General features: G+C 47.6%; 2 protein-coding genes across 4 annotated transcripts; both read right to left on the bottom strand.

The window, feature by feature from the left end:
• Positions 1 to 282: 282 nt before the first annotated feature.
• On the bottom strand, positions 283 to 14,651 carry LOC129171119 (properdin-like). Of its 3 annotated transcripts, XM_054759491.1 has the most exons (10): positions 14,510 to 14,651; positions 7,928 to 8,066; positions 7,279 to 7,436; positions 2,275 to 2,442; positions 1,981 to 2,190; positions 1,750 to 1,917; positions 1,286 to 1,672; positions 1,000 to 1,197; positions 547 to 658; positions 283 to 450 (listed from the first exon to the last, which is right to left on the bottom strand). In XM_054759491.1, exons 1-10 carry the CDS (start codon positions 14,574 to 14,576, stop codon positions 324 to 326), a joined length of 1,734 nt encoding a protein of 577 aa, XP_054615466.1. In that variant the 5' UTR covers positions 14,577 to 14,651; the 3' UTR covers positions 283 to 323. The 3 variants fall into 3 exon arrangements, with proteins under 3 accessions (XP_054615466.1, XP_054615467.1, XP_054615468.1); XM_054759492.1 differs by lacking the exons at positions 7,279 to 7,436; positions 7,928 to 8,066 and having other exon boundaries at positions 14,510 to 14,634; XM_054759493.1 differs by lacking the exons at positions 7,928 to 8,066; positions 14,510 to 14,651 and having other exon boundaries at positions 2,283 to 2,442.
• A 68-nt stretch (positions 14,652 to 14,719) lies between these two features.
• On the bottom strand, positions 14,720 to 20,611 carry LOC129171118 (suppressor of cytokine signaling 7-like). The gene is made up of 8 exons (XM_054759490.1): positions 19,113 to 20,611; positions 19,014 to 19,042; positions 18,803 to 18,907; positions 15,881 to 16,227; positions 15,647 to 15,815; positions 15,451 to 15,579; positions 15,249 to 15,384; positions 14,720 to 15,173 (listed from the first exon to the last, which is right to left on the bottom strand). Exons 1-8 carry the CDS (start codon positions 20,609 to 20,611, stop codon positions 15,071 to 15,073), a joined length of 2,517 nt encoding a protein of 838 aa, XP_054615465.1. The 3' UTR covers positions 14,720 to 15,070.
• Between the last annotated feature and the right edge of the window lie 103 nt (positions 20,612 to 20,714).

Here is a 20,714-nt window from a genome sequence, read left to right as displayed (position 1 = left end):
GTTTGTTGCACGAACGCCACCTTGTGTTCTGGAGGAGCTGACCAAGACGAAATGCGTTGGAACGGTTGTTGCCTCAACTCTCATGAACTTTTTATGTCATGCTGTAATAAACATCGCAACAATTTCCTAATTCTAAGCTTCTATACCACATTTGAAACAACTGATATTTTTATAATACCTAAATAGCTTCTGCCACAATAAGAAAACTCTTGATTCTTAAGGAAGCTAGTGGTGCTAATGTAACGTAAATCACACTAAAGGACACCACACGCTGTTGCAACACAACTTTATTGAATGCAACAAAATATGCCTGTGAATCAGTGTCAGTCACAGGCGGGCACGTTGACGCAAGGCTGTGCTTGAAAGGTCACGCCCCCTGGCGCCGGCCCACAGTCGGCAAGGGGATCCCCGTAGAAGGTCACATTGTCCTTCTGATGACTCATGCTGGAACTGAGAAACATGCACGTCAGAGTGCCTCCTTCCACTTTGTGTGTTGAGATGTTTGTTGACAAGCTTGTGCACGTGAGGTGATGTGACTGAACTGACCGATAGTCGCTGTAATCAGGAACACACTTCCTGCTCCGGCGGCGCCGCGAGTTTCCTCCACATGGTGGCCTACACAAAGACCACGCCTCCCAGCCGTCCCAGCTGCCCTTAACTGACACACACATCATCATCCTCATCATCATCACAGAGTCCTCAACGGACTGACTAGAACCTGAATGTAGTTAGATGGAGGAATACCAACACATGGCAAACAAATTTGCCTTGTGTCCTTCCATCTGTTCTGCAACCAAAAACATCCTTCAAGCCCCCATGAACGGCACATGCTTGGCACATATTTTGCACATTTGCAGAGAATGCGCCCCCTTGCTCAAAATGGGGCGCCTCATGGATTGTGGGGCCCTACACACAGCACCTGGGAGGCTCTGCATCATTACCATGTCACCAGAGCTGTGTGTGTGTGTGTGTGTGTGTGTGTGTGTGTGTGTCACTCACAGTAACACCCGGTGACATCATAGCAGATGCGGTATTCGCTCAGATGGTCGCCGATACAGATAGAGCCGTTGTGAGCGCGATGCAAACACTGATGCTCTCGACTTTGACTTCCAGGAATCTGCTTACAGCGGATCACCCGCCCCTTAAATGGGTATTTACAGGGTTGCCATGGCGACCACTCGGACCACACACCATCCACTGTGGGAAGCACATACAGTGAGGACATTTGGACACACAGTGAGGACATGGGGGTGGGGGGTGGGGGGTGGGGGTGTTGTTGGTTGACCTGGACAGTGGATGTTGGTCATACAAATGCGAGTCCTGCGCTGGTTCCCAGGACACAGACGCCCACCCTGTTTGGGAGCCGGGCTGTCACACCTCCTGAGTGACACCTGAAGCCCCACCCCACAGGTGACAGGACAGGAAGAGAAGGGGGACCATGACCCCCAGCCTCCGTCCAGCTCAGAGTCAGAGAGGTCACCTAGGCATGCAGGCAGGTGGCTGCACTCCTCTGTCTGCTGGCTGTCACCTTGGCAACCTTCACCTGCAGGGAAGAGTGAAGGGGCGGGGCTAGAACAAGAGCGCTGACGAGTCCTGACAGGAGCTCCGCCTTTTGTGATGCAGGAAGAGGAACAATCTCCCCAGCTGGACCAACCAGACCAGGCCCCGTGCACTGTCAATGACGCACAGTATGCATTTTAGTGTGTGTGTGTGTGTGTGTGTGTGTGTGTGTGTGTGTGTGTGTGTTACCTGCACAAATTGTGTGACACATGACACTCAGAGCGCTCGCTCCCTCACAGAATCGTCCGCCATATTTAGGGGCGGGCTGATTGCACATTCGGGTGGAAAATCGAAGTCCTTCCCCACAGCGGGCGGTGCAAGGACTCATCTCTGACCACGCCCCCCAGTTCCCGTCCACTGTGGAAAGGTGCATTAGTGTGGGCGGTGCTTAGCTCTGAGGCTGAGATAAACATGTCTCACCTGGACACTTGGGAAGCTCGCTGCAACTCTTGACTTGCACGCCGTCTCCGTGGCAACCGTCACCAGGAGGCCATGTGTCACTGGAAGGGGCAGGGTTAGAACAGGAGCGATGGCGCTGCCTGGAGGGCACTGAGACGCCATCGTGCTGATCATGGATACACGAGCCGGAACATGAAGACCATACAGACCAGTTGGACCACCCGCCGTGCACTGACACACGCACGCACACACACACACACACAGTCACTGAATGAACATCAGTGACCATCAGCATCCTTTTACTTTCACACGCACTTGGACACCTGTTGTCTGATAAACAAGACTCGGCCTCCTCGGAAGACCCTCCACAGGTTTGGCGACACTCAGGGGTGGTGGAGCAAACCCTCTCTCGCTTTCTGACCCCGCGACCTCCACAGGTGACTGAGCAGGAAGACCAGGAAAGCCACGAGGCCCAGCCCCCTGCTGCACACGTACAGTATACACACACATAAGTATATATATACGTATATACACACACACATACAGTATATATACACACAGACACACATAAATATATACACGCATATATACACTATACAGTATATACACACACACATACAGTATATATACACACAGACACAAATATATACACGCATATATACACTATACAGTATATACACACACACATACAGTATATATACACACAGACACACATAAATATATACACACATATACACACTATACAGTATATATACACACACACGTACAGTATATATACACACAGACACACAAATATATACACACATATATAAACTATACAGTATATACACACACACATACAGTATATATACACACAGACACACATAAATATATACACACATATATAGATATACACTATACAGTATATATACACACACACACACACGAGTATATATATATATATATATATATATACGTATATACACACGCATACACACCCACACACATACTGTATATATATATATATATATATATATACACATGTATACACACACATATACAGTACCCCCCGTAGACCCACCACCTGCGGGGGCAAGCATAAGGGTCTGGTGCATTGTGCTTTGGGTGGTGGTCGAGGGCGGGCGCCTAGGCAACCTGTCTTCGGCAGCCAAATCTGGTTCTTGGGACATGGAATGTCACTTCTCTGGCGGGGAAGGAGCCCGAACTTGTGAGAGAGGTTGCGACATTCCGACTAGATATAGTCGGACTCACCTCGACCCACAGTTTGGGTTCTGGATCCAAACTCCTACAGAGGGGCTGGACCTTGTTCTACTCTGGAGTTGCTGCAGAGGAGAGGCGGCGAGCTGGTGTGGGCTTATTAATAGCCCCCCGGCTCGGTGCCTCTGTGTTGGAGTCATCCCCGGTTAACGAGAGGGTCATTTCCCTACGCCTTCGGGTTGGGGAAAGGGTCCTGACTGTCGTTTGTGCGTATGCGCCGAACGGTAGTTCAGAGTACCCAGCCTTCTTAGAGTCCATCAGAGGGGTGCTGCAGAGCACCCCAACTGGTGACTCCGTCGTTTTGCTGGGAGACTTCAAAGCCCATGTGGGCAATGACAGTGTGACCTGGAGGGGCGTGATTGGCAGGAACGGCCTCCCCGATCTGAACCCGTGCGGTGTGATGTTGTTGGACTTCTGTGCGAACCACAGTTTGTCCATCACAAACACCATGTTCGAACATAAGGATGTTCATAAGTGCACATGGCACCAGGACACCTTAGGCCGCAGGTCTATGATCGACTTTGTAGTTGTATCATCAGACCTGCGTCTGCATGTTCTGGACACGCGGGTAAAGAGAGGGGCTGAGCTGTCAACTGATAACCACTGAGGATGCCGGACAGACCCGGGAGACCCAAACGTGTAGTGAGGGTGTGCTGGGAAGGTTTGGCAGAGTCTCCTGTTCGTCGAGTCTTCAGTTCTCACCTCTGGCAGAGCTTCGCCTGCATCCGGGGGGAGGACGAGGATATTGAGTCCGAATGGGCTCTATTCCGTGCCTCCATTGCTGAGGCAGCCGATCGGAGCTGCAGCCGAAAGGTGATCGGTGCCAGTTGTGGCGGCAAGCCCCAAACCCGATGGTGAACACCACAGGTCAGGGCTTCCATCAAGCTGAAGAAGGAGTCCTATCGAGCATGGATGGCTTGTGGGACCCCTGAATCAGCTGATAGGTACCGGCAGGCCAAGCGGCACGCAGCTTCGGCAGTGGTCGAGGCAAAAACTAAGGTGTGGGAGGAGTTCGGTGAGGCCATGGAACACGACTTTCGGTTGGCCTCGAAGAGGTTCTGGCAAACTGTCCGGCGCCTCAGAAAGGGGAAGCAGAGCCCGGTCCACACTGTTTACAGTGGGGACGGGGGCCTGCTGGCCTCGACTGAGGATATAGTTGGGCGGTGAAAGGAATACTTTGAGGCCCTTCTCAATCCCACTGACATACCTTCGAAGCAGAGGCTGAGGACACGAACGCGAACAGTTCCATCACCGTGGCTGAGGTATCTGGGGTAGTCAAATTGCTCCCCAGTGGCAGAGCTCCGGGGGTGGACGAGTTTCGCCCTGAATTCCTCAAGGCTCTGGATGTTGAGGGACTGTCTTGGCTGACACGTCTCTTCAACATTGCGTGGAAGTCGGGAACAGTACCTCTGGATTGGTAGACTGGGGTGGTGGTCCCCCTTTTCAAGAAGGGTGACCGAAGGGTGTTTTCCAACTATAGGGGGATCACACTCCTCAGCCTTCCTGGGAAAGTCTATTCCAGGGTGCTGGAAAGAAGGGTACGACCGTTAATCGAACCTCAGCTACGGGAGGTGCAATGTGGTTTTCGTCCTGGTCACGGAACACTGGACCAGCTCTACACCCTTGCAAGTGTACTGGAGGGTACTTGGGAGTTTGCCCAACCGGTCTACATGTGCTTTGTGGACCTGGAAAAGGCATTCGACCGTGTCCCTCGCGGTGTCCTGTGGGGGGTGCTCCGGGAGTATGGTATTGGTGGCGCGCTACTACGTGCCATTCAGTCCTTGTGTAACCGGAGCAGGAACCTGGTTCGCATTGCCAGCAGTAAGTCAAGCCTGTTTCCGGTGAACGTTGGCCTCCGCCAAGGCTGCCCTTTGTCACCGATTCTGTTCATAACTTTCATGGACAGAATTTGGCGCAGCCAAGGTGTAGATGGAGTCCAGTTCGGGGGGGCCTTAGGATCTCATCTCTGCTATTTGCAGACGATGTGGTCCTGATGGCGTCATCGGGCTGTGACCTACAGCGTTTATTGGGACGGTTTGCATCTGAGTGTGAAGCTTCTGGGATGAGACTCAGCACCTCCAAATCTGAGGCCATGGTTCTCAGTCGGAAAAGGGTGGATTGCTCCCTCCGGGTTGGGAATGAGGTCCTGCCCCAGGTGGAGGAGTTCAAGTATCACGGGGTCTTGTTCATGAGTGAGGGAAGGTAGGAGCATGAGGTCGATAGGCGGATCGGCGCAGCGTCTGCAGTAATGTGGTCGCTGTACCGGACCGTCGTGGTGAAGAGAGAGCTGAGCCGGAAGACAAATCTCTCAATTTACCGTTCGATCTATGTTCCCACCCTCACCTATGGTCATGAGCTTTGGGTCGTGACCGAAAGAACAAGATCGCGGATACAAGCGGCTGAAATGAGTTTTCTTCGTAGGGTAGCGGGACTCACCCTAAGAGACAGGGTGAGGAGCTCGGTCATCCGGGAGGAGCTCAGAGTAGAGCCGCTGTTCCTTCACATGGAGAGGAGCCAGCTGAGGTGGCTCGGGCATCTAGTCCGGATGCCTCCCGGACGCCGCCCTGGTGAGGTGTTTCGGGCATGCCCAGCTGGGAGAAGGCCCTGGGGAAGACCTAGGACACGCTGGAGGGATTATGTCTCACAGCTGGCCTGGGGAGCTGGAGGAGGTGGTCGGGGACCGGGAAGTCTGGGCCTCCCTACTAAGGCTGCTGCCCCCACGACCCGGATAAGCGGAGGAAAATGAAATGGAATGGAATAGAACATATACAGTATACACACACACAGAAGTACACTAGGTCCCCAACTTATGAACACAATTGGTTCCAGACGAGCGTTCTTATGTCAAATTGTTTTTAAGTAGGGGAAAAGGTAATATTACCAATGATATAGGTACTACATGTACGTGTATACATATACAGTATATGTGTATGTATGTAAATATGAGTTTGGATGCAGTAGTAATATTAAACCAGGATAATTAATGAAAAAAACAATAATAAAAATTATATACAGTAATAATACGTAATGATAAATGTTATTTACCTTTGAAGAGGAGTGGTCGAGCATACGTCGTTGTGGAGGAGGAGGAGATATTGAAAAAAAGGACAAATGGTGGTGGTGGTTAGACTCTTCTAAAAGAGGTAGTGTTCTGTGGGTGGTGTAGAATTAAGCAGGCCTATTAACTCTTCATATACTTTAATCACACGCTCTGTCCGGGTTGTATCATACAGCTACAATGTAGCTTTATCTCCCTAGCGTCTAACTCTTCCTCTGTTGGTCCCATTAGCAGTGTCACAGTGCCCTCTACTGGTCAAGCATGTACAGTAGCAGTATAAATACTGATTGAGTGACTACAAGGCAAAATAAAATAAATTATAGACCAGTTGGCTTGTGTTCGTATCCGCGACTGTTCGCTAGTCGGATGTTCGTAAGTTGGGGCCCTAGTGTATATATATATATACAGTGTATATACACACACACATACAGTATATATACACACACGGACACACATAAATATATACACACATAGATATACAGTATACAGTGTATAAACACACACATAAGTATATATGTATGTATATACACATATAAAGTATATATACACACAGACACACACATATATACAGTATATACACACACACACACACACAAATATATATATACACGTATACACACACATATACAGTATATATACACACAGACACATAAATATATACACACACATAGATATACAATATATATACACACAAACATGTACGGCACATGTGTGAAACTCGTGCCATGGAGGGCCGAGACGCTGCAGGTTTTCTCTCCAACCAGTTTCTTCAGCAGGTGATTTAATTGATGAGCTCCTTCCCTCAAACTGAAAGTGTTGATCATTAAAATCACCTGCTTTAGTGACTGGCTGGAAAGAAAACCTGCAGTGTCTCGGCCCTCCCTCGCACGAGTTTGACACCCCTGATGAACAGTATATATATATACAGTATATACTGTACATACACACATATAGTACTGTTTTGATGCAATCAACTACTGGAGTGTGTGTGTGTGTGTGTATACCATTGCAGCATGTGCCATTGCACGGTTGTGTCTGCAGTACGTTTGCACCATCCTCACACTTGCCGATGCCAAAACACTTCCTGCTCCTCTGTGTGACCCCCTCCCCACACAGGATGTTACACGGTGACCATGGCGACCAGTCAGACCATGCTGGAGGACTCAGAGTGCACACAGACACATAAGGGATAAACACTGTGCTATGCTAGCAGCTGCTAATGCAGTATACAGTTATTATGTGAGTAATTATGTGTAGTATATCTACATTGTATGTACTATATTCATCTGTATTAGTACATGATGGTCCCGTGTCTTGACGGACAGCCAATGGGATCCTCTGGCTGATTTTTTGGGTCTACCACTTGATTTTTGTTCCATGAGCCTGAGGATGTTTTTCGGAAGTTGGAAATGACTTCGTCAATATCTTACTGCGTCCAACCTCAGCAGCCATGGCACGCAGCTAGAGGCCTTGCTTATGCGATTTACAAGCATACGTGTGTGTGTGTGTGTGTGTGTCAGCAGTCATGTGATCATTAGCAAGACATGACCTCATGATGTGGTACGCTTTGGATGTGTTAAGACTGTCACCAACATGAAAGCATGTTTCCATTTAGATGACCAAATGTGTGTGTGTGTCTGTGTGTGTACTGACCCACAGGACTGACAGCCGCCATCTTGTGGGACGTAACCATAATGAGGATTCTGACAGCAGTCATCTTCATCAACCTCACCGAGCTCTTCCTCACACTCACCTGACGAGCGCTTGAAGTGTGAGAAACACCTCACAGCTTCTACACACACACACACACACACACACACACACACACACACACACACACCCCTGTGAGGACATTAAGGCAGTGTGTGCGTGTTGTCTTTCCAGGATTTCTGATCATACACAGAAGCTGCTGTTACCACAGAAACCACTTTCACCCAAAGCTCACTAATATCCACCATACACGTGTATACCATAAATCTACATATAGTTCCATACTATATACTGTACATCTACATCCACATACAGGCACGTCCAACCAGTACGAGGCCTCGGGGAAGACCCAGGACACGTTGGAAAGACCATGTCTCTCAACTGGCCTGGGAACGCCTCGGGACCTGCTGGGAGGAGCTGGACGACGTAGCTGGGGGGTGGGAAGTCTGCTTAGGCTCCTGCCCACAAGCCCCCACGTCGGATAAGCGGTAGAAGATGGATGGATAGATCTATATACACGACTATCCTATCTACACAAAATGTATATCTACATCTACCTGTATATGTAGATGTATATAGAGTAGTATACTGTATGTAGATGTATATAGAGTAGTATAGAGTACGTATATGTATATAGAGTAGTATACTGTATGTAGATGTACAGTATATAGAGTAGTATAGAGTACGTATATGTATATAGAGTAGTATACTGTATGTAGATGTATATACAGTAGTATAGAGTATGTAGATGTACAGAATAGTATAGAGCAGGGGTGGGCAAACTACGGCCCGTGGGCCACATTCGGCCCGCCAAGCGTTTGAATCTGGCCCGCCAGTTGCTTCCAAAGTATTTAATTTAAAGTGTTAACACACAAGAGTCAAAGTAGCTTTTCACATGCAGCGATACAAACAACTACCTCACCCATCGTGCCAAACAAGTCAACAAATATGTGACACTCCAATTAACCTACCCACTGCACTGTCTGGGACATAAAAAAAGGATGTTCACATACTCTTTAATAGTCCATGTTTTATCCTTCATAGTTCATATTGTACATCAAACATCCTTTATTCATGTACATTCTGGGTCTTATTCAGTAAAAAAAAACACTGTAAAATTCAATTTTGTAATTTGATGTGGTCAGATTTTTAAAGTGCTGCTGAAAAAAGGGACACAAGCACATATAGCAGATTGGATGACACTTTTACAAATAAAATAAGGCAAATAATTAATTCCAGGTGGACTGTTGGAATTATAAGCTTAAACTAGTGTATCAAATATATAGTCTGGCCCGCCGGCCAATTTTGCTAGCTCAATGTAACCCCCGAATCAAAAAGTTTGCCCACCCCTGGTATAGAGTATGTAGATGTATATAGAGTAGTTTACTGTATGTAGATGTATATAGAGTAGTATACACTAAGTCCCCTACTAACGAACATCAGACGTGCGAACATTCGGAGATACAAACACAAGCCGACTGGTCTATTTTTTCATGTGTTTTGCCTTATAAGTCCATATTTATACTGTACATGCTTGACCAGCAGAGGGCGCTGTGACACTGTTAATGGGACCAACAGATACAGGAAGACGAGGAAGAGGAGAGAGGAAGGCTAAGAGATGGATGATAGAACCGGGACAGAGCGTGTGATTAAAGTTGATAAAGAGTTAATAGGCCTGCTTAATTCTACACCACCCACAGAACACTACCTCTTTTAGAAGAGTCTAACCACCACCACCATTTGTCCTTTTTTTCAATATCTCCTCCTCCTCCACCACAACGATGTATGCTCGACGACTCCTCTTCAAAGGTAAATAACATTTATCATTACGTATTATTATATCACTTTTATTATTGTTTTTTTCATTCATTATCCTGGTTTAATATTACTACTGCATCCAAACTCATATTTACATACATACACAAATACTGTATATGTATACACATACATGTAGTACCTATATCATTGGTAATATTACCTTTTCCCCTACTTAAGAACAATTCAACTTAAGAACGCTCGTCTGGAACCAATTGTGTTCGTTAGTTGGGGACTTGGTGTACTGTATGTAGATTACAGTCATCTTTGAAGACAAGTCGTGGGCCACAAAATGTAACTCTGCGGGCCGCAAATGGCCCACAGGCCACGACTTTGAGACCACTGACTTAGACTTTGCGGGCTGCAATTACAGTAGTCTTTCCTGTCAAGTCATGGGCCGCAAAATGTGACTTGGCGAGCCGCAAATGGCCCGAGAGTTTAAGACCACTGATGTAGATGTAAAGAGAGTAGTATAGAGTATGTAGATGTATATAGAGTAGTATACTGTATGTAGATGTACAGCAGAGTAGTGTTGAGCAGTGGTCCCCAACACCCGGGCCGCCATCTGGTACCGGGCTGCACAGAAAGAAAAAATAATTTCCATGATTTCATTTTTTTTTTATGTTTTATTTTGAAAAGTGGCCGGATTCTCTCTGTTACATGCAGTGAGAGTGGGGGCATAAGATGCAGACTAGAACTGAAACATTTCCTTATTTGACATGAAAACATCATTGGGGGGGGGGTCCTACATTAAGACATGAATAACATCAAATTAAAAGCACAAAATGAATGCTGACCCACCATCCACCAGTTCAAGTTCCAGCCAAGTGTTTCCAGAGAGATGATGACATGGCTGTTTGACGTGTGTGGTAAAAGGCAGTGTGCTAGCATGAATTAACTTGAGACAAATGTGCACATTAGCACATTAGCATTAGCAAGTCATCAAAACTTACCTTCATGCATTCCCACATAGTATCAGCATTTGACACCAAATATGAGGTGAAAGAAAGATGGTACAAATACAGTAGTAGTCTATCTGTGCGGCATGAGATAAAGTTGCACACCCACAATGGACATGCGTCAAGTGAGACGGATGTAACAGAGAGAATTCGGCCACTTTTCAAAATAAAACAAAAAAAATCAAAATGGAAATTATTTTTTTTCTGTGCGGCCCGGTACCAAATGACCCACGGCCCGGGGGTTGGGGACCACTGGTATAGACTATGTAGATGTACAGTATAGTATAAAGTATGTCGATGTATAGAGAGTAGTATACTGTATGTAGATGTACAGTATAGTATAGAGTATGTAGATGTACTGTATATAGAGTAGTATACTGCATGTAGATGTATATAGAGTAGTACAGAATATGTACAGTAGATGTACAGTATAGTGTATACCAGGGGTCACCAACGTTTTTTCTTGTGAGAGCTACTTTTAGAAAATGAAAATGGCCACGAGCTACTCATTTTTGTAGAAATGATTTTCATAGCTTATTTCAACCCAAACAGATCAAATATGCTTGTTTTACCAAAACATTCACAAAATGCTGGTATCCACAACTCACATTTTATGTTTCACAATACTTTTCTATCTACTGTTCTTTCATTATTAACTGAACACCTGAATGAAAAGCAGGCTTGCGGGCACCTCATGTGGTCGTGGGGGGGCTACCTGGTGCCCGCGGGCACCACGTTGGTGACCCCTGATCTATACTATACATCTACATACAGTATACTACACCATATACATCTACATACTCTATACTATACTGTACATCTACATACAGTATACTACACTATATACAGACCCTTTCCAAAAAATTAGAATATCATGGAAAAGTTGTTTAATTTCCATAATTCCATTCAAAAAGTTAAACTTTCATAGATTATAGATTCAGGGCCCACAATTGAAATGATTTCAAGTATTTATTTGTTTATTTGTACATAATTTGGGCTTCCAGCTCATTAAACCCATGAAAACAGGAATTCAAAAAATTAGAATACTGTGAAGAAATCAGCCCAAATTTTGCAGGGCATGAATGTTTTAAACTGAGTGTCACACTAATCATCTACTAACCTCAAATCACCTGCACAGGCTTCCCCAGGTGTCATTAAATTGCTTCAGTTTGGTTCAATTGTCTCATTTCGGTTCAATATGGGGAAGACTGCAGACATGACAACTGGCCAGAAGACCATCATTGATACCCTCCATAGGATGGGTAAGCCACAAAAGTTCATAGCTAAGGAGGCTTGGTTGTTCACAGAGTGCTGTGTCCAAGCATATCAATGGAAAGTCTAGAGGAAGGGCAAAATGTGGCAGGAGAAGATGCACCAGCAAAAGAGATGACCGTGGGCTTCAGCGGATTATCAAACAGGGAAGATTCAAGAATCTGGCAGAGATCCAGAAAGAGTGGAACGAGGCATTCAGACGCATCCGGGAGATGGGCTACAACTGTCGGGTTCCTCGGGTCAAGCCGCTTCTGAACCTGAACCTGAGCCAACGTAGGAAGCGTCTCCACTGGGCCAAGGAGAAGAAGGACTGGACTGTTGGCCAGTGGTCCAAGGTCCTCTTTTCCCATGAAAGTAAAGTGTGCCTTTCATTTGGGAATCAAGGTCCAAGGGTTTGGAGGAAGACGGGTGAGGAACAGAACCCAAGCTGCCTGAGGTCCAGTGTGAAATATCCACAGTCCGTCATGATTTGGGGTGCAATGTCCGGTGCAGGTGTTGGTAAACTCTGCTTTCTTAAATCCAAGGTCACCGCAACAGTCTACCAGAATGTTTTAGAGGACTTCATGATTCCTTCTGCTGAGGATCTGTATGGAGATGCAGATTTCATCTTCCAGCAGGACCTGGCCCCTGCCCATACCGCCAGAAGCACCAAAACCTGGTTTGATGCCCATGCCATCACAGTGCTTGACTGGCCAGCCAACTCACCGGACCTAAACCCCATTGAGAATCTATGGGGTATTCTCAAGAGGAAAATGAGGGGCACCAGACCCAACAACAAAGAAGAGCTGACAGCAAGCATCAAGGAAATCTGGGCTTCCATAACTCCCAGGCAATGCCACAGGCTGATTGCTTCAATGCCACGTGGCATCGAGGCAGTGATTAAGGCAAAGGGATTCCCAACCAAGTATTGAAGATTGACATATCGTTTTGAAAGTACCATATTTTGATTGATTTGATGTGATCCTAATTTCTTTCTTTTTTTTCCTGCAAAAACTGAGAAGTAAATGGTGATTTCTTCAGTATTCTAATTTTTTGAATTCCTGTTTTCGTGGGTTTTATGAGCTGGAAGCCCAAATTACGTAAAAATAAACAAACACTTGAAATTGTTTAAATTGTGGGCCCTGAATCTATAATCTATGAAAGTTTAACTTTCTGAATGGAATTATGGAAATTAAACAACTTTTCCATGACATTCTAATTTGTTGGAAAGTGTCTGTACATCTACATACTCTATACTACTCTATATACATCTACATACAGTATACTACTCTATATACAGTACATGTACATACTCTATACCAGGGGTCAACAATGTGGTGCCCGCGGCCACCAGGTAGCCCCCCCACGACCACATGAGGTGCCCGCAAGCCTGCTTTTCATTCAGGTGTTCAGTTAATAATGAAAGAACAGTAGATAGAAAAGTATTGTGAAACATAAAATGTGAGTTGTGGATACCAGCATTTTGTGAATGTTTTGGTAAAACAAGCATATTTGATCTGTTTAGGTTGAAATAAGCTATGAAAATCATTTCTACAAAAATTAGTAGCTCGTGGCCATTTTCATTTTCTAAAAGTAGCTCTCACAAGAAAAAACGTTGGTGACCCCTGATGTAGAGTATGTAGACCAGGGGTCTCAAACACAATTTACCTGGGGGGCCGCTGGAGGTGGAGTCTGAGTGAGGCTGGGCTGCATTGAGTATTGGGAGTAGGGCTGGGAATCTCGGGGTACCTCACGATACGACACGCGATACATGGCTCACAATAACATCTTCATACAGTAATAGGGTGAATCAAATAAATAATTTCAGTTTATATTTTGCTGCATTCAGATAGGCTCCAGCTTAACCGTGACCGTAATGAAGACAAGCGGTATAGAAAATGGGTGGGATTTTTGACCACATTTTGAAGTGACTCACTCACTCTTAGTTCAGTGTAGGCTATGTGTGCATCCTAGGGGTAACATTGGCTTGTCACAGGCCGTATTACAGTCATCTTTGAAGACAAGTCGTGGGCCACAAAATGTAACTCTGCAGGCCGCAAATGGCCCACAGGCCACAACTTTGAGATCACTGACTTAGACCTTGCGGGCTGCAATTACAGTAGTCTTTCCTGTCAAGTCATGGGCCGCAAAATGTGACTTGGCGGGCCGCAAATGGCCCGCGAGTTTAAGACCCCTGATGTAGATGTATAGAGAGTAGTATAGAGTATGTAGATGTATATAGGGTAGTATACTGTATGTAGATGTACAGTAGAGTAGTGTAGCGTATGTAGACGTATATAGAGTATGTAGATGTACAGTAGAGTAGTATAGAGTATGTAGACATATATAGAGTATGTAGATGTACAGTAGAGTAGTATACTGTATGTAGATGTATATAGAGTAGTATAGAGTATGTACTGTAGATGTACAGTATATAGAGTAGTAGATGTATATGTAGTTGATCATTCCATCGTCAGATGCTAGAATGTATAAAACTCACGTGCATGATCCACACAGACCACGACCAAGACCAGGACCAAGACCAGGACCGAGACCAGGTTCTTCATGGTTGAGAAGTGGAACAGTGAATGTTGTTCCCGTATGTAGCCCACCCCCGCTACCCCCACTGCACTGTTTGTCCCGGCGGTTAAACATTAAACTTCAAACACACCAAACAGTAACTGCTCACCTTTGACCTTTGCAAAAAGAGAGAGGAGGCAGAGAAGCCACGCCCACATTTATTGACCGCTTGGTGTAGCCTCCCACTTCACAATTATGACATCATCATTCTGCAGTCACATGACATCATCAGGCCACAAAGTCAGCGTGAGGGCTCCACCCGCTCAGGTTGATCGCCAGCTAGCGTGCGCGCATGTCTTTCATGTTGAAGTGACACTGTTAGCATCCTCGCTAACGATGACATCAGCAGAGGTGGCGTGACCTCATGAGCCAATGAGAGAGCTCGGCAGACGGAGGACAGCGTGACTGCTAGTCCGGGACGTGAAAGAACAAAGTGCCGGGTGGTTTCCATCTGGGAAACCGTCACTCACGTGCTCGTCTGCTACGTCTGCGAGGCGCCGGCCTCCGTGCGCTCCCTTGGAGGCGGGGCCACCTCCTCCTCAGGGTCATAGTAGTAAAACTTACGCAGATATGCGATCAGTGGCCTGCAGACAGGAAGTGATGGAGTTGATCTGAGTGCATGTGCGGTGCATGCGTGTGCACGTGCGTGCGGCTCTCACGTGGGCAGGGGCAGCTCCTGGATGTGGTCGATGCGAACCAGCTGGCGGATGCAGAAGCGGCACAGGTGTTGCAGGGACTTGATGCTGTGGAAACGTGACACAGGATACAGCAGCTGGACCGGCGTCGGCGGCAGACCTGCGCAGTGTGAACAGGAAGTCATGCCAAGACGACAAAAGCGGGTGAGGTCAGCTGACGGCTTACCTGGGACTCGGGAGCGCAGGAAGTAGAGGAACTTTCCATTCTTGGAGTGCGCGATGGCTCGCTCGATGAACTCCACCACTGAGTGGCAGCGGTCCTCAAACTTGGGGTGACACCACAGACTGAACGTCCCTGCGGAAGCACATGGTCGTCAAAGCCCTTGCCACGGTAACAGAGCTAAGGCGTGCACGCGCTTTACCTCTGTAGTGCTCCATGCGCGTGTGGTGCGTGATGCTCTGTGACCTGAAGCTCAGACTAAGGATGTAACGCGGGTCCGAACTGTCCCGAACCAGAAAGGAGCCATCTTCTTTGCCCTTCAGTTTCATCTCAGCGTCCTCCCAGGTCATCGGGCCCCAGTACCAGCCGCACTGCGCACGTACACGTTCACGTCAATGCTAATGCTAATGGTGGCTAGCATGCCAACTTCACCGACCTTTTCCAGTTCCCGCAGGCTGCTGGCGAAGTTGCCTGCATCAGGACGTTTGACGGGGCAGCGGGCGCCCAGCCGGGGAGGGAGGGGCTGATCATTGGGCCGCAGCGGAACAGGTCTGGGTAACGCCCGCAGGAAGGAGTCTGAGGAGAGACCGCACCATGACGACGCTGACGTCGCGCATGCCAGTTGCCGGCCGGCCAGTGCTTCACCACTGAGGCTCAGGCTGTGGTGGATGGCGCTCAGGGAGGGGGGCGGGGCAACCGGCCGGGGGGGCAGAGACTGCATCGATGCACCCCCACCGCACTCTGCCAGCGAACCCCGCGGCTGAGGGGGACCCCCAAAATCATCTGCTCCAGAGAGAGTGAGAGACAAAGTAAGTGAGACAGAAAAATAAAGCGAGAGAGAGAGTGTGAGAAAGAGAGAAAGTGAAAGATAGACACTAGGGGCCTCATTTTTCAAAGATTTTGCGCGCAAAAAAAGTTGTGTCAGCAAGAGTTATGTGTGTACACATATTTCAACACAAACATTGATAAACGTTTACAGGAACGTTGGTGTTAGCTCTGTCTGGGGAGCTAACACCAACTTTTTCAGACACAAGAATCAGCAATGCCTGGTGGTGACGCCACCAAATAAAGCGTGGTGTATAGGTAAGGTGGTGTATCAGTAAGGTGGTGTTTTGGTAAGGTGATGTATTGGTAAGGTGGTGTATAGGTAAGGTGGTGTATCGGTAAAGTGGTGTATTAGTAAGGTGGTGTTTTGGTAAGGTGGTGTATAGGTAAAGTGGTGTATTAGTAAGGTGGTGTTTTGGTAAGGTGGTGTATCAGTAAGGTGGTGTTTTGGTAAGGTGGTGTATTAGTAAGGTGGTGTTTTGGTAAGGTGGTGTTTTGGTAAGTTGGTGTATAGGTAAGGTGGTGTATCAGTAAGGTGGTGTATTAGTAAGGTGGTGTATTAGTAAGGTGATGTATTGGTAAGGTGGTGTATCGGTAAGGTGGTGTATAGGTAAAGTGGTGTATTAGTAAGGTGGTGTTTTGGTAAGGTGATGTATTGGTAAGGTGGTGTTTTGGTAAGGTGGTGTATCAGTAAGGTGGTGTATTAGTAAGGTGGTGTATTAGTAAGGTGATGTATTGGTAAGGTGATGTATTGGTAAGGTGGTGTATTAGTAAGGTGGTGTATTAGTAAGGTGGTGTATTAGTAAGGTGGTGTATTAGTAAGGTGATGTATTGGTAAGGTGATGTATTGGTAAGGTGGTGTATTAGTAAGGTGATGTATTGGTAAGGTGATGTATTGGTAAGGTGGTGTTTTGGTAAGGTGGTGTATAGGTAAGGTGGTGTATCAGTAAGGTGGTGTTTTGGTAAGGTGGTGTATTAGTAAGGTGGTGTATCGGTAAGGTGGTGTATTAGTAAGGTGATGTATTGGTAAGGTGGTGTATTAGTAAGGTGATGTATTGTTAAGGTGGTGTATTGGTAAGGTGATGTATTGGTAAGGTGGTGTATTAGTAAGGTGGTGTACTGTATTAGTAAGGTGATGTATTGGTAGGTGATGTATTGGTAAAGTGGTGTATTAGTAAGGTGATGTATTGTTAAGGTGGTGTATTAGTAAGGTGGTGTATCGGTAAGGTGGTGTATTGGTAAGGTGGTGTATTAGTAAGGTGATGTATTGGTAAGGTGGTGTATTAGTAAGGTGGTGTATCGGTAAGGTGGTGTATAGGTAAAGTGGTGTTTTGGTAAGGTGGTGTTTTGGTAAGGTGATGTATTGGTAAGGTGGTGTATTAGTAAGGTGGTGTATCGGTAAGGTGGTGTATAGGTAAAGTGGTGTTTTGGTAAGGTGGTGTTTTGGTAAGGTGATGTATTGGTAAGGTGGTGTATTAGTAAGGTGGTGTATTAGTAAGGTGATGTATTGGTAAGGTGGTGTCTTAGTAAGGTGGTGTATTGATAAGGTCTATGATGGATTATCAATACGCTCTCGCCATGTATCAGTTCATTAACTATGATTAAAATACAGCCGCTATAAACTTCTTTCAGTGTTCCTCCTCAGTGAGTGGAGTCAGTGGGTGGAAGCCACAGAAGAAGATGAAACAAAGAAACGTGGCACTACGGCGGTGAAGTTAAGCGGCACCTTGGCTTTCATAGCATGGATGAGACTACGCTGGATAAGGACATTGCAGTATGGAAGAAGTGTCTCACCAAACAGCACAAACATGCGCAGCCACCTCCCTCGTCACCATGCTCACAGAGAACATTGTGTCAAGACTTTTATTGTACAACATAGCATCCAGGTCATTCTCTAGTCTATTTCTGCTCCTACACTACATTTTTCTTTTTCTACTTGATATATTTCATCTACTTGACATGACATGAGATGTTGGTTTTTCTGAAATAAAGTCAATAAAGTATTTATTTATAAAATATATAACTGTATTGTTATATCATTTATATGCTGCATAATATAAACTATTCAATTATAATTTTTTGTTTCACCCTATCGCCGTATTGAGACGATATCTTTACTGTCAGTCTTGTAACACAAGCCGTACCGTATAGTGAGGCTCCCTGAGAGTCCCAGGCCTAATTCTCACGGTGAAGCTGACTTGAATCATTTGATATTCCAATTCTTTTTTTACTATATTGCTACTTACCCTCCAAAAATAACCCTTGATATAATTTTATGTAATGAGCACCTCTCTTTCACAATCTGCAAATGTTGCCTGGCAATCCAACACCTGCTCATGAAACATGTCCGCATATCCGCACATCCGCATATTCATCAGCTATTTTCCATTCACCATTTATGGAGCATCGGGGGCATTGTTTCTTGCGTACGTACATTCTGAGGTTTGTGAGTAAGCAGTGTTTTACGCTGGAATCCACGCACGCTTTTATGAATGAGAGCCCCAAGTACAGGAAGGAGGAGGAGGAGGAGTACCAAGCAGACTGAGGCTCCGTCTCGGGGGAGGAGGTGGAGTTGGGGGGTGGAGACAGTTCGCCCCCCTGTGAGAAATGTCAACATCCAGCAGAGACACAGTCTCTCCTGTGTGCACACATATGCATGTCACAGAAGTTCAAAGGTTAGTGTTCAAAGAGAAAGCTAAATGCTAACATGGCATAGACAAACACACACAAGCACACACACTTACCAGTGAAAGGTGGCGTGCATGTCTGCAGCCTGCCAAACAGGAAGTGAGCATTAGAGTCACTGTGCCAATCAATCAGTGTGATGACCTCTGACCTCTTACCTGCCACCATCCTCCATGTTGGACACCCACACATCCACAAGACTCCCCCCCGACGAGGTGGACGAGGCAAGGGATGGCCTCTTGTCCAGGACCCCCACTGCGCCGCCACCAGAGCTCTTGGTTCTGAACAGTTTGCTGAGTCGGACCTTCAGCGACCCCCCTTTCCTGGATTTTCCCCTGGGCGTCCTCTCCGCCCCTAGATCACCTTCAAGGACCACCAGAGGGGAAGTAGACCGGCCCACTCCCACCGTGGCCAGGCCCAGTTTGGGGGTGGCGGCCCGGCTCTGTGGCTGTGAACAGCACTGGTGCTGACCCTGCAGGTGAGGCCGGAGGTCGGGGGTGGGACATAGAGGGGCACAGGACAAGACAGTTTGGGCCTGGGGGGGTTGGGAGCAGGCAGAACCGTGTCCGTCCAGCGAGTTACCCCAGGTCTGATTGGTGCAGACCCCCGCCTCCCCGGCCAGTCTGTGGACTTGCTGCATCAGGCCGCTGAGAGTACCGCTTGAAAACACGGGCCCCACCCTCCTGCTAGTCCCCCCTTCCCCGCAGCCCTCCCCTCCCGGTCTCCCCACCTCATCAGTCCCCAACCCTTCCAGTACCAGCAGGGCATCACTGGTCTCACTTGGGTCCTCTCCTGGTCCCACTCCCTCAGTCCCAGGGTCCAGTAGACAGGAGCACCGAGGGAGGGTGGCTACCGTTTCATCCCCTCCCCCACTTCCCACCTTCTCCTCCCCCAGCTGGTGCAGTCTCTGTGCCAGAGCCAGGACCAGGTCTTTGTCACTGGCACCACAGTTCTTCCTGGGATCCAGCAGGCCCAGGCGCAGGCGCAGGGCCTGATCCAGCAGGCCTGGGGGCCATTTAGCCAGGCAGTGTCGGTGGCAGACGACGAACCCAGAAGGGGTAACACCCGGCTTGGATCCATCCGTGCCTTCTGGACGCCACTGAGGGTTTTTCTCTGAAGACAGGACACAGCGAGGGTTCTGGTCCTGTCTCGGACCAGCCGGACAGGAACCTGAGCCCGAGCCCATCTGCTGTCTCTCTCCTCCCTCCTGCAGGAAACCCGAAGGGGAGGGCTTCTCCAGGCCGAACTCCAGGATCCGGTCAGTGGAGCGCAGCAGGTTCTGGAACACCATCAGCTGCGCTCTGGACCCAGGCACCTCCGAACTGTGTCCGTGCGCCAGCGGGAAATCCACAAAGCGCTGAGCCGCGACAACGAAGTCCTCCGTCGGTGGGCGGGAAGGCGGCACCTCGGAGACCGGGGGAACCTGCGTCAACAGCAGCTCGCCTTCCAGCTCACCTTTGCCGGGCAGAGGCGAGCTGTAGTGCGGAGAGGCCAAGCCATGGGCTGGCGGGGGCACACCGGAATCAACATTGAACCCGCCGCTGTGACCCAGCCCGCCTTTCCCGGACATGAGATGTTCTGGCTGGTCCAGGTGGTCGTACTCGGCCGCGGAGACGAGGCGCATCAACACGAAGTCCGGAGACATTTCTTGACTCATCGTCACAGGCTAAAGTTAGCTTATCGTGGCTAGCGGCCTCTTACATAACACCTGCGGGACCAACCAAGTCCTCCTCGCTAACCCTCCGCCTGGCGGAGCAACG

This window comes from Dunckerocampus dactyliophorus, chromosome 18 (genome assembly GCF_027744805.1).
Source record: "Dunckerocampus dactyliophorus isolate RoL2022-P2 chromosome 18, RoL_Ddac_1.1, whole genome shotgun sequence".
In the NCBI taxonomy this organism is placed as follows: domain Eukaryota; kingdom Metazoa; phylum Chordata; class Actinopteri; order Syngnathiformes; family Syngnathidae; genus Dunckerocampus; species Dunckerocampus dactyliophorus.
This window is presented reverse-complemented; position numbering and strand designations above follow the sequence as displayed.

Coding starts and splice junctions, on each gene's coding strand:
- LOC129171119 (XM_054759491.1), bottom strand. CDS start 14,576: ATGAAGAACCTGGTCTCGGTCCTGGTCTTGGTCCTGGTCTTGGTCGTG. Junction 7,437..7,927: donor GGCGGCTGTCAGTCCTGTGG/GTCAGTACACAC, acceptor GTGCACTCTGAG/TCCTCCAGCATGGTCTGACT. Junction 2,443..7,278: donor CAATGGCACATGCTGCAATG/GTATACACACAC, acceptor GTACGTGTGCAG/CAGGGGGCTGGGCCTCGTGG.
- LOC129171118 (XM_054759490.1), bottom strand. CDS start 20,611: ATGAGTCAAGAAATGTCTCCGGACTTCGTGTTGATGCGCCTCGTCTCC. Junction 15,816..15,880: donor GCCTGCGGGAACTGGAAAAG/GTCGGTGAAGTT, acceptor GTACGTGCGCAG/TGCGGCTGGTACTGGGGCCC. Junction 15,580..15,646: donor GCGCATGGAGCACTACAGAG/GTAAAGCGCGTG, acceptor GTGCTTCCGCAG/GGACGTTCAGTCTGTGGTGT.